This window comes from Mesoplodon densirostris, chromosome 2 (genome assembly GCF_025265405.1).
Source record: "Mesoplodon densirostris isolate mMesDen1 chromosome 2, mMesDen1 primary haplotype, whole genome shotgun sequence".
NCBI lineage: Eukaryota > Metazoa > Chordata > Mammalia > Artiodactyla > Ziphiidae > Mesoplodon > Mesoplodon densirostris.
In genome coordinates, this window is record NC_082662.1 from 93,069,488 (window position 1) to 93,091,374 (window position 21,887).

General features: G+C 32.4%; 1 protein-coding gene across 1 annotated transcript in view; it reads right to left on the reverse strand.

Annotated features, from left to right (window-relative positions):
- COL11A1 (collagen type XI alpha 1 chain) overlaps positions 1-21,887 on the reverse strand; it is a 208,320-nt gene that overhangs the window by 41,698 nt on the left and 144,735 nt on the right. Inside the window, exons 42-46 of the mRNA XM_060090201.1 lie at positions 11,092-11,199; positions 6,928-7,035; positions 5,942-5,995; positions 4,779-4,832; positions 4,171-4,278 (exon numbers count right to left, since the gene is read on the reverse strand). Of these exons, the coding sequence (XP_059946184.1) occupies positions 4,171-4,278; positions 4,779-4,832; positions 5,942-5,995; positions 6,928-7,035; positions 11,092-11,199 (432 nt within the window). The remainder of the gene's footprint in view (positions 1-4,170; positions 4,279-4,778; positions 4,833-5,941; positions 5,996-6,927; positions 7,036-11,091; positions 11,200-21,887) is intronic.

Here is a 21,887-nt window from a genome sequence, read left to right on the forward strand (position 1 = left end):
ATTATTTGGTCTGGGAATTTATGAATACTAAATCATTTCCTCCATCTTTTATGAGTAGTATATGGAACTACCATTGTAAAATTTTTTGGAAAAATTTTGTCTCAAATTATTTTAGAACACCTTATCCAGGGGAGGATTTTATAGCTAGGTATAGTCAAAACTCTTTCAAAAATAAATATTCCATCCAATATATATCCAGGGTTACAAATATCTTCTGAACTTTTAATCTGTTAATTCCACTTCTGAATCTTAAAAACTCATAGGCCATGAGATCTGATATATTACACTTCCTTTATTCTCTCAATCCATTTCCTTTACATTCATTTGCAGCGTAAGTGCTTTAGGAGAGGTTTTGTGCTACTGAATAAACTCAGAGCAGCTGCACACAAATTTCACCTGGCCCCGTCTTTATTTTACTTCCTCTTGTTCTTCCTAACTAGTTCCCCCATGCAGAGCTGTTTATATTTCCTCTTTCATATCACAATGATAATTTGTACATATTTGAATGTACACTTAAAAACACAATTATACCATTTGTTTACATACATATCCTTACTGGGCAGTGCTCTTTCAGGTGTCAATTTTTTATCTCTAACAATAAACAGAAGGCCAGGGAAAAACTGAGATTTTAATAAAATGTTGAATTTATGATGAATGAATGAATTCTAAGAAAATAAATCAATAGGAAATGCTACATACAATAAGATGTTTCTTGTAACACTAGCTATGATAGTTAAAATTCTCAATTATTCCAAATGTTTAATCATAAGAAAACATAGTTAAATAAATTTGGTTATATAAACTAATGGAATATTATGATATAATTATGATACTAATATTCTAAATATGAATAATGTTTATGATAAGTATTAAATACAAATATAAATGAATGTATACTATAAATTTAACTGTGAAATATGTATTAAAATAGGTATGATGACTATTGGACAGAAATAGTAAAAGTGGTAATAGGTTTTAATATGGTAGAATTATGGATTGTTTTAATTTTTTAAATGTTTTTGGGTTTATCATTATGTATATAAATCATACATTTTATACATATTTAAACGTTTTTACAATAGTATTTCAGATATAATCTATTTAAGAAATAAAAAATGCACACTACATAAGCTCTACATTTCTGCTGATATTTTAGTAAAGTTATTGACTTGGTCCTACACACAGTGGCTACAAAGTATTTGACCAAAACCCACAGTAATAAATATATTTTACTTATGACCTAGTAAGCATGTACATGTAAAATAGTTGAAACATGGGTTTCAAAAAGTAATACTTACCTTGAATGGATAGATGATGATCTTTGATATTTTTATTCTATTTTACCTTATCCTGTTATATTTCATTTTTTAATGCTGGTAATAACCCACTATATTGTTTTTGTGACCTACTAATTCCATATGACTCTAAGTTTGGAGAGAGGGTACTTTACCGAGTATATTTGTAAACCTTTTTTAATGTTCCATATATTCATTTTTATGAGGAAATCTTAATTACTGATTTATAATGAACAACATATACAAGAATGTCATTTATTTTTTCTCATATATCAGTCAGATGTCTAGGAAAATAGCCTATCATATGTACTTCCCAAACAGTTATCATCATCTGATGCTAGCTTCTAGAATTACTAGAGAAGTTCCTAGTAAGTTTCCTGGGAGGAAAGAGCCAGGTAGTGTTTCTGATTTTAGCCTGCTTAAAAATTATTTGAAAGAGATCCCTAAAATTTTAGATTCCAAGATCCACAACCTAAGAGATTCTAATTCATTGATGGAGCACATGAACTCAAATTCTTAACAGACAAGTAGATTTTTAACACAGATGAAATAAACATTTCAGTCCATTTCCTTAAGTAGTAAGCATTACAGCTTAAACATAATTAAGTTCTTATAAACACTGTATAAATTAACAATCACATTCCTTATCTTCTGTACAGTTTTCCACCACTTTTAGTACAGAGTGCATCTGATTTGGGATCCCCAAATCGAATGGTATATAAATATTCACTCATAGTTGTCTTTTATTTCTATAACAAGCCCAGTCTGCATTTCCATTTTTTATTTGCACGTATGATTATTCCTAATCGTTCAATAGAAACCTTCCAATAGAAAAATATTTAAATATTTACTTTTTTATGAAGTTTGATTATAGTTCGAGTTAAGACAGAATGTTCTTATTATTAAAATTAATAGAAACATAATGAGTCAATTCTCTTGTTGCAGGAACTAAACGTGCAAAACTGCACTCCAGTTTTAATCAGTTTTCACATGTCCTACCTCTTTCCTAGGGAGTAATTTATGCATGGAGAGACTCTGTTTTAAGGTCTGTCAATTTAAAATCATTTACTACATAAGTGATGAAATAAAAAAATGAATTCAGGCTAAGAACTCTCATTCTGTATGTCTCCTTCATATGCAGACAAATAGTAAACATAGAAATGAAAAATCAAGTCATTTAAACAGAATATTAGATTATTATTATTTCTGTCTATTATAATTGCTAATATCTATTCTGCCATGAAGACTCAATTAAAGTATGCAGATGTGATTGTGAACATGTTAATTACATTAGCATCTTTTCAGATTCCTGATTTAAAGAGGTAGCTGTGGGGAAAATATCATCAATTTTTCAGGGAACTGATTTCTTTAGTCATCCTCATCAAAGAGGACATTTCTTACTCTGTGGAAATGAAGACTTTTTAAATATAATATCTTGTAAATATAAGCTACAAGGCATCTCTTTTAATCATGATAACTCAATTTCTAAATTACAACCTTATAGAATTCAGAATAATCAGTTAACTGAAAAAGCAGAAAATGAGTGGTAATATATCCACTGGCAATCTAATTTTTAATGCCTTGTTGTTTTCAAATATGTGTATTTCTCATACATACTGATATATACTACTCAGGATTGCTTATTTATTATTGTCTAACAAGTATAAAAGGGCTAAACACAAATATGAAATGAAGTTTTTACATTTTCCAAGTTGAAAAATAATTATTTTGGCATTAAAAAAAGTAGAAAATTATAACATCATGTTCACTGGTAGACATCCATTGAGTGTTATAACAATTGTTATGATAATATAATTATATTTTTACAATATAATTTGTACAATTATATATATAATAAGCTAGTTAATATTAAAAACCAATATTCTATGACTTTACTTATGAAAATAGAGATAAAAATTAAATTTATACAAATTCAACTTTTACTTACTTTTCCACAACTTCACAAAATTTTGAGTACAATGAATTAGATGATTTAATTTAATCACTTCTAAAATTGTTAATGTGGCATAACTAATATTCACATGGCACACAAATAGCATTTAAAACAAAATTTTATAATCTTTTAGAGGATCACTAGGTAGGTATTGAATAAGCAAGTGGGAGAAGAAAGTCAGATGTTTCCAAAGTTTGTAGGAAGCAGTTAACATCACATGGAAGAGTGGAAAAACAACTCAGAACAGATGTCTACTAAGAAATGTTTTGCCTAAGAACCCAGTTGTAAGCCATATTTGAATGAAAATTTTTTAGCCTACAATGTTTTACAATTTAATATTTCCTCCGCTGAAAGTGTTTCATAAAATACAAATTATAATTCTAAATTTAAGAAGTTATTTTAAATGACCAATTTACTGTTAATTTGTTTATTATACCTATTATTGTTTAACATTTCTTGTTGGCAGTTTCTGTTAATAATTGTGATTGACAGTTTGCTATTTATCAAAAGGCTTTTAGTTTTTGCTAGCCATCTGGAATACTAATTTTCTTGCTGTGAGATGTGTGTAAGGACGCTTCTAACATCTTGCTTCTAACTGTCACACTTAAAGAAGGTTGTCATTCATTTTCCAAATACAATAAGGATGAAGAAAAGGGGTGTTATACCTATGGTGGGGCTAAATAAACTCCAGAAACAGAAACCAGGGCTGATGCAGCTTCACTTCAGAAAAATTAATAATAATTGATTAAAAGCAGTTAAAGTTCAGATACACATTTAAGTAAAACAGTCATTATACCTAAACTTTGTACCTTAGTTCCTAGATAGAAAGAAGGAAAGGTGTTTTGTTTTACAACTTCCAGAAAACCTGGTGTGAAAAGTAAGTGGGAATGACAAGGGTGTGCAACTCAGAGAACATCTTACCTGAAGACCTATGGGACCCGGAGGTCCTGGGAAACCTCTGGCACCTTCATCACCTTTTTGTCCAAACATCCCCTGCTGACCTCTGGGACCTGGCTCACCATCACCTCCCTAGAAAAGATCAGTAAAAATGATCACAAACTGGAAGAATCATGATTCTGCTACAAGTCATCATAAAAATATAGCCATTTCTAATTTAATCAAAGACAGTCTATTTATAAGTAACCAAGTACAAGGTAAGTTACATTTCCATTATCTGCTGCAAATATACCACTGTTTGTTTTGCTTAAATTATTTGATTCTGGAATATGACTGATTTTGCTTTTCTCACGTATATCAAGTGAAGTAAAAGCTATTTAAAAAGGGAAAATAATGTTCAGAATTGTCTACGAAGTCCTTCTCAACTGGTTATTATCTATCTTCAAATGAAGTCACAGTGTTTTTTGTTTATAAAGATCAGCTTGGTTAGCTACATTAGATAACTTAAACTTGATTTAATGTTAAGCATACAAACTTATTACCACATGAAATCGACTGGTTATGTGACAGTTCATAAATCTGATCAGAGAACGGTAAGGATTTAGATTTGCTGAACAAAGAGGAATACTTACAGCAATTCCAGGGGCACCAACTGGACCTTGAAGACCTGGGGGACCAGGAGGACCCTGCGGTGAGATAAAAATCTGTAATTTTGAAACTGAAGCCAGAGGAGCCTGAGCTATGTAGTGCAGAACATTTGGTTGATCAAAATCTATTAAGCATCTCTACATTTCTTGGGGGGGAAAAAAAAAGGTTTTGCATTCAGTGCAGTCAACCATTATTTATTTTACTCCTTGAGACTCAGACTTGCCTACTTGCAATAAATTTTAAATTGGCAGTTATTGAAAGCATTCCCAACTATAACGTTGTGGTATTTAAAAATGGATTTCTATGCTAATATAAATCATGTTGAAGTTTCACACTTGAAAATTTTCAAAATACCAGATTTCTTTAATGAGATATGTATGTGTCAGAAAGAGCACATGAAAAAAGCATCCATATGCTATCTTCTAAATGAAAAATAGGATGTGGGGAATTCTATATGACAGAAAGTAGTGATATATGAAACCTCAGAATTTTCTTTATATGTAAACACATGCAAACTCAGTATTATATATTAAGTATACTGTTACTCCTTATTTTGAACAGTAGATTTCAATAGCTTTATGAGTCTTACATACATAAACATTACTTCTTAACTGTGCTTTTTTTCAACATAAATAACTGATCAGGAACTATGAAAGATCCAGACACAAAAGAGTCATTCATTGGATTGGCTTGCTCTTTTTCATAAAACTGCCACACAGTGGGAAGAGTGCTAAAACCATATGTTCTGGAGGTGTGGTTCAGGGACCACTGGGGTACCTGAGTCCCTGTCAGGTTTCCACTAGGTCAAAAATCCTTTTCATAACAACTTTAAGATATTATTTGTCTTTAACCCATATGGTATTTGAACTAACGATGCAAAAACAATGGAGGGTAAAATTGCTGATGATTTAGTCTCATTCTGTTGCTTTTAGGGTTGGAATTATTGTATTTCTTAACACATAATTTGAAAAGAGATTTTATTAAAATTGACTGAATCTCAAACTGAATAGTTCCCACAGAGGTAATATAGTAGTAATATTATAATTTTTGGAGAGGTAAGGGAATAGTAATATGAAAAAATATCCATGGTTAACACCAAAAGGAGTTAAATGAATAATGCCCCCTCAATAAGAAGTAGGAAACTTACATTTTCTCCTTTGTCACCCTTGCTGCCTTTTTGTCCTGGTTCACCGACTTCACCCTGTATTTGAAAGATTTGAGTTAAAATTTATCTCTAATATGCCATACCTGCCATTGCATTGTCATCACTATCATTGTATGATTAAATTTTACTTTAATGTAATTATGTGCTAACATTTAATGTCACAGTTTAAATTGGAAAAGCCTGCTTCTCACTTTCTAGTATTGACTAATATTGATTTCTAATATTGATTAGTATATAGACAAACAAAAGTCAACTGAACTTTGAGGAATACTGCAGCTGGATTTTTAATTCACAAAATCAATTTTGTCTGAAATATTACCAGTATAAACTAATAATGAAAATATATTAATTTATATAAAAATATAATTACACATTAATCAAAAATCAGTTATTTTTTCTCCTAGTTTTCCAACTGCTAAAATGTTGCACATTATCAGAGCACTGGTTAACAAATTTTGTTATATAATTTCACAATAATATTAGAAAATAAATTCAGTTCAAACACAACATAGCTATACATTCAAAACCAAGAGCTTAGAATCTTTACTTACAAGTTAGTAAAAAATAGGGAAGCATAGGATTATCAAATATGTATGCAGCTCATTCTTAAATTTTAATTCTGCAATATCCAAGACACCACAGCTAAATGTATAAAAGTAATTAATTAAATTAATTTCATGTTTATTTCAGAAACACATATATTTAAAAATAGGTAAGCAAGTTTGGCATCTGTTATTTTTTCTCACTACCATTGTTCTTGTCTTGTTTATATACTACATACTATTTCCTGGGATAACGATAATTCTCAACCTCTAAAATAAAACTTTTGAGCACAAGGAAGCTGTATTGAAATTTTGGAAAAGATATCTTTAGATTTGACATCTAATCTTAAAAGAGATTATATCCAGGATTCTTAAGAAAAAATTTATTTTTCACAGGATGCACTAATATGAATAAAGAGCACTCACCTTGTCTCCATCCTCTCCTGGGGAGCCAGCAGGCCCAGCAGGCCCTGGGAGACCCACAGGGCCTTGTACTCCATCTCTCCCTGCAGGGCCTTGGGGACCTTTTTCTCCCTGCATTGAAAATCCAGCAGGTCATTACTTTGCTGTAAGAAACCTATAAATTAGCTATTGTTACAATTTTTAAGTACAGCTACAACAGTCATACTCTGGCTTCCATATTTGACAAGGAAATTGCTTTGATTTTCCCCCAAAGCATATTTTCCCAATATATTGCTATTTCCTAGTAGCAAATGATAACACAAAAGATCTCTACATTCTTTCATGACTAAGAATACTAACACTGTTAACAATTTATGAATCTCAAATTATGGGTCACAAAAACAATTAAGACTCAACTTGGAATTTTTCTTTCAATCATACATTTTCAAAACAAGCATTATATATTGATAAATCAGATGCTCGATATTTGTGAAAACTCACTGACCCTTTACTCTTTCTGTGCTGCTTGTATACCTAACTTTATAATATGCTTTATGTGTAGACTTTTTCTATTTTTTAACAATGTTTCATGAATTTTTCTAGATTTTGATATTTTCTTTCATTGCTGCTTTTACTGATTCAAAATGACAAGGCTGGTAGCTTTTTAAAAATTTTTGTTTACTTTTTGACAATGACATTATTTTCCTCTTTTAAAATTGAACTATATTGTGTAGTTTAAAAAGTATAGGCTTGATAATAAAGATGGCAAAAAATCCTTTCAGAGCTTAAATAAGTGATTTCCTAAAAGTCAAGACTTCATCAGTTCTGCACAAAGTTATTCCTGATTGCAGTTGGTGGTTCTATCTTTTCTCCCATTACACAAGCTGGGAATCCATGTCATTAGTTCCTGCATTTATGTTATCCTGCTCACCACCTCCTGTCCCTTTATGATGACTAAGTTTTATCTCTTGAATATATTTACTTCTCTTTATCTCCACCATTAACATCTTACCCCAAAATACTAATAGGCTTCCTCTCAACTATTGAAATATTTCCTTCTTATCTCACCTCTATTCTTACTTCCAAATTATCCTCTGTGCTGCAATCAGAGAGACAATCATCTTCCCAACATTCTTTATAGTCAATTTACTTGTTTACCATTCCTAAGGTAAAGACCAAGCTACTAGTGTGGTCTACCATTACCTGGCTCCTACTACCTATGGAACAACATCTAGCCTCCCTTGCCCTTGCTCTCTATATTTCAACCCATGTAGATCTTTTTTAGTTAAACTTGATGCCATACCCTTCCTGTCCCTTGGCCTCAGCACATGTTCACTTAGCCTGGAATGCCCCTAGGAGGATCCTCCACTTAGTTAATTCCTCCTCATCTTTTACATTCCATCATCAATGTCCTACCCAAGGAAAGACTCTGATTCCAGCTTAGGTCCCTCTGTTATAAGCTGACATACACCAGTACATTTCCTTATATCATTAGCCAGAGCTTGTAATTATACAGGTACTTAGAGATTCTTTGCTTATTATCTAATGCCCCATCAGACAATAAATTGTGTGAGAGCAGAAGCTGTCTGATTTTGTATTCCATTTTACCTCGTTGGCCTGTGGCCCAGAGTAGCCGTTTAAGGCTAGTTACTTAATTGCTTAATGACAACAAAAATAACGAAATGTCTATAAAACAAAGTTAACAAGTTTATTAGTTTATTGGGTTCCATACGATCTTACTGTATTTTTCAAAACTATGCCATAATTATCATTTAACACATACCTCTGATGTCACACTGGAGACCTTTTATTTCCTGCGAATTAAATATTACAATGTCTCAAACCTATCTCCACTCATAAAATGTGCTGTGCTATTCACAGTGAATGTCACTATTTTGAACACATGAGCTGATTCAGATATTTCTCCTTAATTTGGATTTCCTTGAGAGACTGAACTCCAAAAAACAATCCTTTTATATGAGAGTATCTGTAAATAGGACAGATTAATTCTTAACTGCCTTCATTACAATACACATAATCTCTAGCCAGGCATCACCTGCTCTTTATTTCTTCTGGTCCTGGTCTGTGTGGAATCTATCCCACTATATCAGATTTATATTTGGGTTTAGGAAGAGGTAAAAGACTTTGCTTAACATCTTAGCCAACGTCTCCATCAGTTTTTACTAAACCTCTGCATGGAGGACTATGGGTATTTTCACCCAACACTTCTATAACCATTTGATGCTACCATCCCTAGATAGATAACTTCTTCAAAAGTACTACCTAATAGGGCTTCCCTGCTGGCGCAGTGGTTGAGGGTCCGCCTGCTGATGCAGTGGACACGGGTTCGTGCCCCGGTCCAGGAAGATCCCACATGCCGTGGAGCGGCTGGGCCCGTGAGCCATGGCCGCTGAGCCTGTGCGTCCAGAGCCTGTGCTCCACAATGGGAGAGGCCACAACAGTGAGAGGCCCGCATACCGCAAAAAAAAAAAAAAAAAAAAAAAAAAAGTTAACTAATACTGTGTCCAGCACTTAGCTGCTCTCAATAACTATTTGTTGAATAAAAGAACAGTGGAATGAACACCTTGGAGTTTTTGTTGGTGGTGGGAATAACAGAGAGAATGGGTGGGTAGAACATTCTCTTCTCCCTCTGTCCTAATAATACCACCAATCACCAACAAAACCCGGGCCAAATCTTATCTCTGAAAAAGGCTTCTGTCAATAATTTCTCCTCTATATCACCAAAGTAATTTATTATCATTTTCAATACTTTTCCATATTCTTGTCTTTGTTTCAATATTTTACTTTTTCTTCATAAAGTCAAGGTATTTAAAACCCAGCCTTCAACTTATTATCTTCAGAGGATTCTTGGCTTCTCTAATAAGTATATTCTCAATTGGTATACAAAGCAATGCATATCTGTTTTCTCTGCATACATTCTTCATTGTGTTGTGCCAATATACGCGTGCCCTGAATTTTTGAATGAACTTGTAGGAAAGGGCCTGAATCTATATCTTTTATATCCCCTCCCAGTGCACAGTACACTATAAAAGTTTTATGGACAAATCTTTAGTGTCTGAGATTGGTTGGAAATTATAGAAATTGTAAGAAGGAGCCAAAGAACAATTTTTTATAGTTGTCTTTTAACATCTCAGAAAATAATATCTAAATTTTCAACAAATTTACTAAGCTGGAAATACATTGCTTTAAAAATTTCTCAGCAATTTAAAATGCTTTCTCTGTCACCAAAAAATTCTAACCACAGGTGATATGGTCCTATTCTAATATTCTAAATGTGTCTAAAAGGTAGTAGATTACAGAAAAACAGTCACTTTAATTTGGAAATACTTAAACAAGATCATAAACAGTAATGTCAATGGACAATGAAAGCGACTTGCTAAATCTGACTCAACTTGCTAAAACTAGGGCCTTAGTGATTAAAAGGTATTTTGAAGATTATAGGCTTAAACTAGATAATATATGTCAAAACTTACATATACACAAAAGTATTGAACCCGTATTTTTTGCATACAATGGTCAGCAATTTTTATATATATTTACTGAACAAGTTTGTGTTTTAACCTTGGAGGATGAGAGAATGCTTTAGTTGTTTTAGAAAATTAATATGATTAAGTGAAAAGCAGGAACAAAATTTGGGGAGAAATCTTGATGATGAAACTTAAATTTAATGAACAGAATATATCCATAATTATTAAATAAATATAAGATAAAATAATTGACCAGATGTTTTCCACCTCTTTCACTGTAGATCAAAACTCAAATCACATGAGAAGTGCATCCTCTTTCTATGCGTTTCACTTACAGACTATGAAAGTGATTGGAAATTAAGTTGTACTACAAGAGGAGTGAAAAGTGAACACTTTTCTAATATAATGCAGCAAAGTATGGTTTTAATCAAAAGTCAAATTTTATCTTTCAAAAGGAACAAACTCAGAAGCCTTTCACATTAATAATATCCAACTCCCTCACAGATATTAGGGTTTCATAAAATGTGGAAAAATGTCATCTCATTTAATGAATTTGAAATTTTCTGTATTATAAATATAAAAAGAAGTGTGTTTATATGCCAGGCACATATGCAGAAAGAATGCAGTGGACTATGAAGAATAAAAAATAATAACTTGTGCAGGATGACAGTATAATATATTCCTCCCTGAAATTACTTACAGGAGCACCTTTCTCTCCAGCTGGACCAGGAGGACCCTGAGGTCCTGGTCGCCCTGGCAAACCAATTGGGCCAGCTGTTCCTGCTGACCCACGTTCTCCTGGTGAGCCCTAGCACAGGGGAAAAAAGGTATTTTGTTATTAATGATGGAAAAATTTACACTTAAGAATCACTTATTTGGTTGTGAAATCTTACAGTTTACATAACATAAAAGTCACTTTTAGACAATTTTAAGATCTCAGACAGGAACAGTACTCACAATTTAAAAGATTAAGTCCTAGCCCCAATATTAAGCACAGACACTAAAGTTAAGAAATACTGATAAGAAGATAAATATTTCAAAATTATATATCTTTAATATTTTACAGATGTTTTCTTTTTTCATTTAAGTGTTCACAATTGTTCACAATGCTTTATAAGACATAAATTCAACAGTACCTTCCTATATAATTTTCTCCCTGCATTATTCTGGATTGGCAGGATACACTGTCTAGACTAGCATTTTTCAAAGTTATTTCTGGACTTCACCTCAAACTTGCTGAATCACAATTTCAAAGTCCTAAAAATGAGTTAAGAAATTGTCATTGTCTTGAGGTACAAATATAATTTTTTTTTTACATAATAAAGTTCAATAATCACTATCCCAGAGCTTGGACGTTTTCCTGAAAATAAGTCCTTAAATTTATCTGAGAATCCTGTAGGGACCATTGGGTTTTATTATGAACACTAACTAGATAATTCACATTTGACTAGGTACGTCCAATTGAGTTTCAAAATAGAGGCTATATATTTTCAATTAGTTTGCTTTAAAAATACCTAATATGTAAAATTTTTAAAAGTGTGGATACTGCCTTCATATTAATTTTCTCTATCAACAATTTAAGAAAACATTATTTAAAGCAAGAATAAAAGAAATGCAAATGTAGGTTTACTACGTCATGTATAGGTCAAAGATAACCTATTTACCATTTCCAATTTTATTTATTGAAAGATAACAAGAATATTGTCTTTGCATTAGATTCCTAGATGGGTAGCTAAGTTTTAATTTATCATTTGCTTTCAGGATTGAACTAATGTGAAATATTAGAAAATATGATTATTAGCAGCTTTCCTTAATAATTAAGAAGTCTAAATAATAACATCATCATTTTAAAACTCAAAGAAATGACTTATAAAACCTGGAAAATACAGTACTGTCACATTTATTTTCTAATATTACTCTCCCTATGTAATTAGAAGTCATTTTATCATACAAATATGAACTATTGACTTTGTTCTAATTTCTATTTTTATTAGCTAGAGAACTAACTACATATGAACGTAAGAACAATGATAATGACAATAATTTGTATTGATGTAGTGCTTTACAATTTAAAAATCAATTTCACATTCATTTTGTCATTTTATTCTCACAAAGGTTCCGTTGCTTTTTTGGTGCAGCTGTAGCATGACAGTCTTAAAGATGAGGAACCTGTGGCTCAAAGAAGTTAACTATCTTTCCCATAATCAGGTAACTAGTCAAGAGCAACCCTGACCTTGGACTCCTCCCTGTGCTTTCTCCACAAAGCCAACCATTGCTTCTCTCTAATAGAGACATCAATGGCTCCCAGGGGCTATTGAGTTGGAATTTCTTTAAATGTAGTATCTATTCAATTTTATGGAACTATTCCTTGATTACAAAGGATTACAAGAATATTTACTATGTAATTTCTTGACATTATTTTTCTGGCTAAATTCACAAGCTACTTAGAGTACTTTTTTATTTTGTGAGGTGTCTGAATATTAAAGCAATTAAAATGAATGCATAGGCTATAGATTTGAGATTATTGTGAACAACTTAAGAGTAACATTAGAAAAGTGATTTTGTTTCTCATTTTCTTTGTTTTAGGACTAATTGAACCATGGTTATGGTTGTTTTAATTACAGGGTATCTTAAACTTAGGAGATAGGAGATAGAAATAATCTGAAGAAATTTTACCAAAAATATGGTTAAAGAAATCACGACACTTGAACTTGATATAAACAAAAAGTGGTGGTTTTGAGCTATAATGAGTATATATTTAAAAAACAAACTCAGGAGTTGTTGTTCAGGTGGGTAATAATTAATTAAGAGTTGTGTGAAAAATAAATTTTTACCAATCATAATTCAAATACTAAAGAAGAAGAGATTACAAAGGAAAACTTCAGTTAGTATTTTTTAAATAATAAACATCTGTCCTCTGTCAAAATGTTATTTTTAATTTAATAGCATTAAAATATTTTATGCAAAAGAGTCAACCACAAGTGGTGTGACTGTTAACCAGATGGCAGACTTTGGATGAATGATTCCAGAGGCCAGTGCAGAAATTAAAAATGAGAATAGAATCCTCTGAGTGCTTTCAATAAGTGCAGCCCTAAAAGCTGAAGGCATGCAAAGATTTGTCTCTACTTATCAGGGACAGCAAAGAAAGAAAGGAAGCCTGGAGGCTGAGGAGGAGGGCAGGGGAGGGAGGAAGATGGACAAAGTGAGAGAGAGAGAGAGAGAGAGAGAGAAAACAGAGGAGGAAGACAAGGATTAAAAGGAGAAGAAAGAGAGCAAGGACCCTGAAATTGAGAAGAATGCAAAGAATTCTGAATACAGAAGAGAGAGAAAGAAAAAGTTCAGTAATGAAAGCACTCCTTTTTCGTATAAGTATAAACAGAAAACAATATACAGTGGGACTAGGGTGATTCTGTTTTATTCGAGTAAACACTATCATCCCTAAAGATAAATGTCTAATATCTGAAAAGCTGATTTCTTGAGGATCAGTGTGCATACAAGGTAGGTGTATTACATTTTCATTTTAACATTTTACTTGTAAAATCTCACAAAAGCGTTACTACCCATTAGTGTTATCAAATCTAAACTAAGCATCCAATTTAAGGGCTGAAATATTTTATTTGTAATTGATGATACAAAAAGAGATGCAATTTTGATATGTCAGGCCATGAAACCTTTCTCTTTGATCCTGTTTTAAATTTAAACCCCAACTTTTCAAAGACTACCTGAGGAAGATATCATTTTAGACTGTGTTGAGCGTGACAGCTATGAGACCAGAATGATAAAAGAGGAAATTCACTAGGAAACAGATGTGTATGTTAAGAAAATTTATTATTTTCCAACTATTGAGCCTACTAAACAACTATTGTGCTAAGTACTTTACAAATGCAATATAATTTAACTCCTGTACGACTTGTTTACTTTTCAGGTAAAGGCGGCCATAAGGCCCAGTGTCTAGCTCATGTTCTCTGATTTACACAAAGTTTCTTCCTGCAATACAAAGTACTTCATAAATGGTGAAGAAAAAATTCCCTGGTTGTTTGTACCACAATAATTCACACATATTATGTTAAATTTTAACAAGTAGAAGAAATAGAAGCCATTTAAGACCACTTCTACCAGAACAAGCTCATATTGGTTGAACACTTTCTAAAATGAGAAAACTTAAAAGAATTAATGGCAATACTTATCTCCTTTGTCCAAACAGTCATTCTCTGACATTCATACAGTCTATATATTTTTGATAACAGCATACTCTGTAGTGATTTTATTTTATACATCTATAAATGAAAAGTGAAAATCTCTGATGATACCTACTGATTAAGCACATGCTGTTATCAACATACAGATCTTATTTAAATATTCCCAGGTCAACTTTTAAGAGTAAGCCTTATGAATCCTTTAATCCCAATTGAATCACTGAAGAAATTCCATTAAAAATGAAAATTTAAACCCGATATTAAAAAGAGAACCCATTTACACATTTAACAAAAATATAGTGAGACTACTCTCTTGTGACACTGACTGGGAATACAAAATGTATTATGGCAGGTATCAGCTCTTAAGAAGCTCACACTGCAGATACATTTTTTCCATAAAGGCTAGACAGGTATAGTTATAGAATTTATTGCATTGTCCTATAACTGGCTATAGTGAAGAACAGAGGGCTTTCTTTTTGTCAGATAAGTGAACAATTACACCTAAGATGAACATGTTTGGGTTTAAACATAGGTTAAACAGATAATAATAGGCTCACAAAGGTAAAATTTTTGCTTGTTTTTTAAATTGATCTTCAGCCCTCTGAGTACTTACTGGCACATAGCAAGCCCTGCGTAAATGTGTCAACTGTATGTGTGATCTTTTCCTTCTCAGCACTGAAACCACTAGCTTTCCCATCGTGAACAAACTAATTAACTTCTATTTGGCTCTATTTTCTCACCAACAAAATAGGAACAGAAATAATTTGCCCTCTGTTTTTTCTGATATTAATGTTTTGATACATCTAAAGTCTGTTCTAAAATATGAATGCAACAGATGTTGGAGTACTGTACATGAACAGCTACATACTTTAAAAGTAGATATGCGATCTCAAATGATTACAGAAGAGAAATTTTATAGGATAGAAAATTAAGATCCAGAATGTGTATGGTATATCTAAGGTCATACTGTTAAAGAGTAGAGTTTTTCCCACAAAACAGTATTTTTATCCTAATTTAAACTGTTTACATACTCATCTCTATAACAATGATAAATATTTTACCCATCAAAAGTGCTTAACTGGAAAGAACTCAGAAAAAGAGGCTAAAAACTATAAAAATATTCCCCAATTTATGATTTAAATAGCAATGGACACACGGTAAATTAAAAGTTTTCTAAAGGTATGTATGGAATTATAGGAATTATAACAACCGTAATATCATGAAGTATTCTGTTATTTCAATACTAAACAGCAATCACGATAGGTCACTTATTTTCAACTGAAGTTTGGACATTTACTTATTTTTAAAAGAGAGGAATTTACATTTTTATAATTAGTGACCTCTCTTTAAGTTTATGTTAGCTTTATTCTCTTCTGCAGCCCTTCTCCCTAAACCTTGCAATGGTAATAAAACACAAGTCAATAGCATCAGTTTATTTCCTTGAAACAATGAGAATAGTGGTTATTTCTCTAACTCTTCACACACAGGAGAACCCCAGATAAATATTTTCTGTTATATTCACTGGGTGTTTCATATTCTGAGAGGCATTTGTAAAGTAAAGGAAAGGGGTAAACAGAGAAATCATCTCATCAGCTTTTAATTAGAAGGCAGCCCACTAGAGAGAAGAAAAGAAACATAAACCCAAGTTCTTATGAACAGAGCTATACAAGTAGAAGGCAAAAAAAAAAAGAAAAAAAAAGTCTGCCTCTCTCTTTGTAAAGCCAAGTTAACCTTCGTGGCAAAACTAGTTTGAGGTAATTCTCACTCTGCTGATTACATGTATTTGAGATCAGATAAGCTGAAAATTCAGATAAAATATCAAGCATTACCAGAGTTTAAAACAAATTCTGAATGATTAGGTTATTTAAAGTCCTGCAATATCTCAGTCTTCGGTCACTGATCCTACTACCATCTCTCTACATGATTCATCCTGATTGGATGGCATAATAGCCCCCTGAGGTCTAACTGGATTCCAATAGAGAAAGTGTGCATTAACTTTAAAAAGAATAGCATATGACCCAGTTAGTAAGTATAATCCTTCTAAAAACTTTTCCAGCTCCTTGTTTGAGAAATAAGTAAAAAGCAGTGAAAAGAAGGTTCTCTGGAATGGGGCGTGGAAAAAAAAATTAGAAGAAATAGGAATTATGATAAGAAGGGCATATAAAATCCTAAAGGAGAGACAACAACAGGAAGAAATAATAGCACATAAAGAGGAAAAGAGAGAATCATCAGGGGACAATCATGAAATAGGAGTCATAGGAAAGCAATAAAGACTGATACGTTGCACAGTTGTGAAATCTTGGACTTTTACCTTTTAGCAGCTATGTGTCTGCCCCCTCCTCATATACATTCTCCATATTAACTCCCACTCCTGGGGAGGGGGAAGAAATGTGGCAGTAAGGATAGAGGGCCTTTACCAGCACACTATTTTATTTTTTAAATCTCCTCATTTTTAGAGAAATAACTGTTGGAAATGAGGGGATTTTTAAAAATTATTATTATTATTATTTTATCTTTTGGCCACACCTCACGGCATGTGGGATGTTAGTTCCCCCACCAGAGATCGAATCCATGCCCCCTGCATTGGCAGTGCGGAGTCTTAACCACTGGACTACCAGGGAAGTCCCCGAGGGGACTTTTTTTTTTTTTAATCAGAAAAAGCATACAAGGGAGAGGTTATTTAGGGAATACATTTTCCTTGATTTTGTTTTATGAAAGTATAGGTAAGTGTTTACTCAGTTTGTGTTCAACATATGAGAAAAACGCTGTGCTGCCTTCCTCTCTTGCTGTTCAGCCCCTTGCTTCTTCCTGCCCTGCGTCTGTGCATCAAGACACCCACTTAGCGAATAAACCCCCTGAGATGAGAAGACATTCCCTGCTTTGATGGGCATCTATTACCAGCTTTTTTGTACATCATCATGCATACAGAGAACACTTGGTTTTTGCCAGATTTTAGAAGCCCAAAGTCACAGTATCCTGTTGGGATAATTTTGTTTGTCTTCAGCAGGAGCAATAAAAACTGTTTCTCAATATACATTCACTCCGAGTAGGTAGACCTTCAGAGAACTATGACATTGAGACACCAATTCTTTGCTAAGAGGACTAAAACAGTGATGAACACTTCAAGACTAAGTCTAACTCATAAAAAACTTGCTTTTCATAGATCAAATTGATTTTTATTTATATCTTTAACTCCAACATATTTCCTTTAGGGAAAAAACATTGTTTTCACTTTGACTTCTTTGTTCTATCTTTTAATATATTACTCATTATTTACTGTTATTTTATCTATTCCACATCCATCATCCTCAGTAAACCATAAGCTCTATGCAGGAAATGTCCATTTAATAAATCTATAAAACTCCAGCTTAATAGATTGTCTGGCGTATTCAGATTTTTATTTAATTATAGTTTTCCATAAGAAAAGACTAGCAGCAGCTTACAAGGAAGACATAAATAAAAGATAATATAAATAAGAAATGTTAGGTAAGAAATGTAAATAAGCAAGTAATTTTTTTATTGGCAAAAAATAGGACTAACAATATTAGTAATCTAAAAATGCATACTAGAGACCAAGGCTTTTCCCAAATGCAGGTCATGATCCATTGATGGTTTATGAAGTCAATGCAATGGGTCTTGTACAGCATTTTTAAAAAGGAACTCTAATAAAATAAAGCAGATAATATTAAAGTACATTATATGTACTTTTTGTATAGAGTTGAATGCAAAAAGTTACAAAAACAGTCAAAAAGCAAGGAGTTATCTTCTCTACTGTGTCCCAAATTTGACTCCATTATTTCCATAAGCCATAAAAAAAAGATAAATTTAATTTTCATAACAGTTAAAAGAAAAAAGAAACCCAGCTAACTGCTCAAGAAACTACAAACATTTCTAATGCTATTATTAGTAAGAGATTTCTTTTGCAGATACTCATAATAGGAACATTGCATACAAATCTCCCATATCCTCAAATAGATACTTTTGGTTGATACAACTCCACACTTTATAGTTTCTCTAAATACAAGCCAATGGCATCATAGTTAGACCTATCAGAGTTCAATAAACCCAATTCTATAGGCTGTCATAACAATGTGATACAAACACTCTGGCCTATGTTTCCAACTGAATAGATTATGAATAAAATGAATAGATGTTAAATATATTTATAAATGTATACATGTACACAGGTATAGATGGATGGCTATTAAATATATTTTGCTTTGTATGGGCCAGAATATACTGAAAGGGTATAGTGTTTGACGTGCATAACTGTGACATGTACACACTTTACATATCTCACTGTGAGCAAGCACTGTTGATAAAAACCCTGCTTTTAGTTTTAGTTCATTGACGTCCTGTGCAATGAGGGAATTTATTATTTCTCTAGTATTCCAGAAAGACAGCACAACTACTCTCCTTAAGAATTGTATTCTAAGGAAAAAAGTTAAGGATTCAATAGTATACTGGAAAATATTTATGGTCATTAAGGATCCAACTTGTACATCCGTTTAAGCAGTTTAATCTTTGATTCATTCAAGTTAAGAATGATTATAAAGAGCACACATAGGAATATTAAAGCCTAGTTAGCTGTAATATTATCTCCTCTAACTCCTTTCCTTCTGACAAATTTTTCACCAAAATAGAAAGGATGAAGAGGACTTGGAAAACTGCAACTGAGAGAGACAGAGAGAGAGGGAGAGAGAGAGAATGTTAGGCCAATGTTTACAGAGCAAGAGATACACGTCTGGAAATTGGTCTATGTAATGTGCTGTGGTGTTTCGTTTTAAAAGGACTGTGAACTTGGGCAAGTTGTTTACCTTCTATAAGTCTCAGATCCCTTGCCTTTAAAAATGGAAAGAATATCTACTGGGTCAGGTTGCAAGAATCAAATAAGATAACAATTATAAAGGTCTTAGCATGAGTTGAAAGAATAAATACTCTTAATAATTTCCTTTCCCTTTTCTACTTCCTTTACCATCCACATCTTCCTTTACATTTTTTCCTTAGAGAACTCATCACTTTAATATTTTTTCCTTTGTGTGCATAAGTGCTGAATCTCTATCCCTCTCTGTTCCTGTGAATTTTAGTCCTGCACTTACCAATACTTGGTCAATATCCCTAAGGTAAAGTTAATATGAGATTGATACAAACTCAGGAGTTCTACAGGATACTCTTACACCTTTACCCCTATGCATTACAATTTCATTGTCTCTCACCAACTGACCAGATATTTTCCTCTGATATTTCGATGTCACATCTTTGATTAACATTGCAAAATGGAACGTTATCTTTCTTGCCAAAGAAAGTCAGCACTCCTTATTCTTTGTTTTTACTCTCAGTTGCAAGATAACCCCCCTTAAGTCTTTAACCTCAAAAAATGAAAATTAACATGAACAAAATTTCTGAATAAACTATAGTTTACATCTAGAAAATCAACAACTTTTGTTTTAATCTTGGTAATTTGGAATTAAAAATTTCAAAATCAAATTTCATATGCATGTAATTGCTTTAACTGGAGTAAACTGAGGCTTGTTTAGCACTTGTTATGGAGTGGGAGTCATCATCATGAACCTCTTTATTATATTTTACAGCAATTACAGTAATAGCATAAAGAACTAATAAATGTGGATGATGTCTTTCATTTTAGTGGTTCCTTTTCCAACAACTTTGAGGAAGAATTTTCATTGGTTGTTGTCTACTGAATTGGGTATGTTAATTTATTTTAAGAATAGATTCTAATTCCAAATAAATAAACTCACAGTCAGCATCTGTGGAGCATTTCTATTAGCAAAGTATAAAAGCCTTTTAAAATCTTTTGTGACTACTAAGAAGCCTTGAGCTTTCGTGTGAGAGTGTTTTGTGTATGTCGTTGTTCCTGACCAGGTAAAACTGACCAGGCATCACTAAATTGTCATTCCCCCAAGGACAGAAGCTTGAAGTCATCATTCAGTTTTCATCTTTCCTCACTGCCCATATCCAATCTTAGTAATAAATTCTACAATCCTGCCTTCCTAGTGTTTGTTCCATCTGCACTGGCCTTTGACTTCTCACTGCACTATCATTGGCTCACTCATATTATGACATTGATCACTGAACTTTTATGCTCAATGAGTCTCTCCCATCTCTGCTATGTATTACACACTAATGATAACATTTTCCCTAAAACTTTATTAAATTTGTTTGCTCCAAATAACTTTAATTTTTTTTTTACTCCATTTACTTCAAAAACTTCAAATCTTCAAATTACTTCAACTTGGCATTTTAGAGCTTCAATAATCATATGGCACATTATATTTCTGCTTTAGCATTATATTATGTAAATACATAGAAGAGTACCTGGATCCTAGCAAGAATTCATCACACTTTAGTCCCTCTCCCAAGGTGCCACACTTTGGTAAGACCAGATGTTCCCTAAACATCTTATGCCTTTCCTAGTATCATTCTCTACATCTTAATGATTTTGTAATACTCTATACTCTTTGAAGCCAAGTTCAAGGGCCACATCCTGTATGACCCTTTTACTGATTTCTCTTCTCTTCCCCTGCCCTTGAATAATTAATATTTGTTGTTTGTATATCATTAGGCATTTAATCACTGACTGTCTTATAGTGCTATTTGGTCTTTGGTGTGCTTCTTTTCAAAATTGTTTCCCTTATTTTAAGTCTTTTAGAGGTATATCTTCTGTGGAGCTTAATTGTATACAGGGAAGTAAGTAGTAATTGCCAAATAAACAGTTCTTGATGCTAAATGAATAAATATTAGATCTTTTTGATCATATTTACTATGTTCTTTCACATGTAACCGGATAATTGTTGACTAATATTCTATTAAAGTATATCTCTATCTCCTGGACATATTATGTACCCTACAAATATATTGATTTCAACAGTCCAAAGACTTCATATAACATTGTTTGCTTGGGTCTTAAAAAATAACTTTAAATTATTTAAATGTTGTGCTCATGATTCAGGTTTCACAGATGCAATAACCATTGATCTTAAAAGATGCATCCATATTCCAAAATAAAATTCACTTTAGGACCTGAAGTTCTGGATAAATAGATTGCATTGCACTGAAAATTTTGAAGATTCTATCTATGCTTAAATAAGCATTTCTGTCTTATTCAACTATTTTTTCCTACTCGTGCTACCACCACTAAATTATCTGGATGTCTTAAAATGTTCTATATAATTTTATGAATATCAAATATAGTTATTGAAAAGTCTTATTTTTCTTTTTAAAAAATCCTTATCAGATATCCATACCCACCGTAATCATTGTAATGACATTTGTATGATCT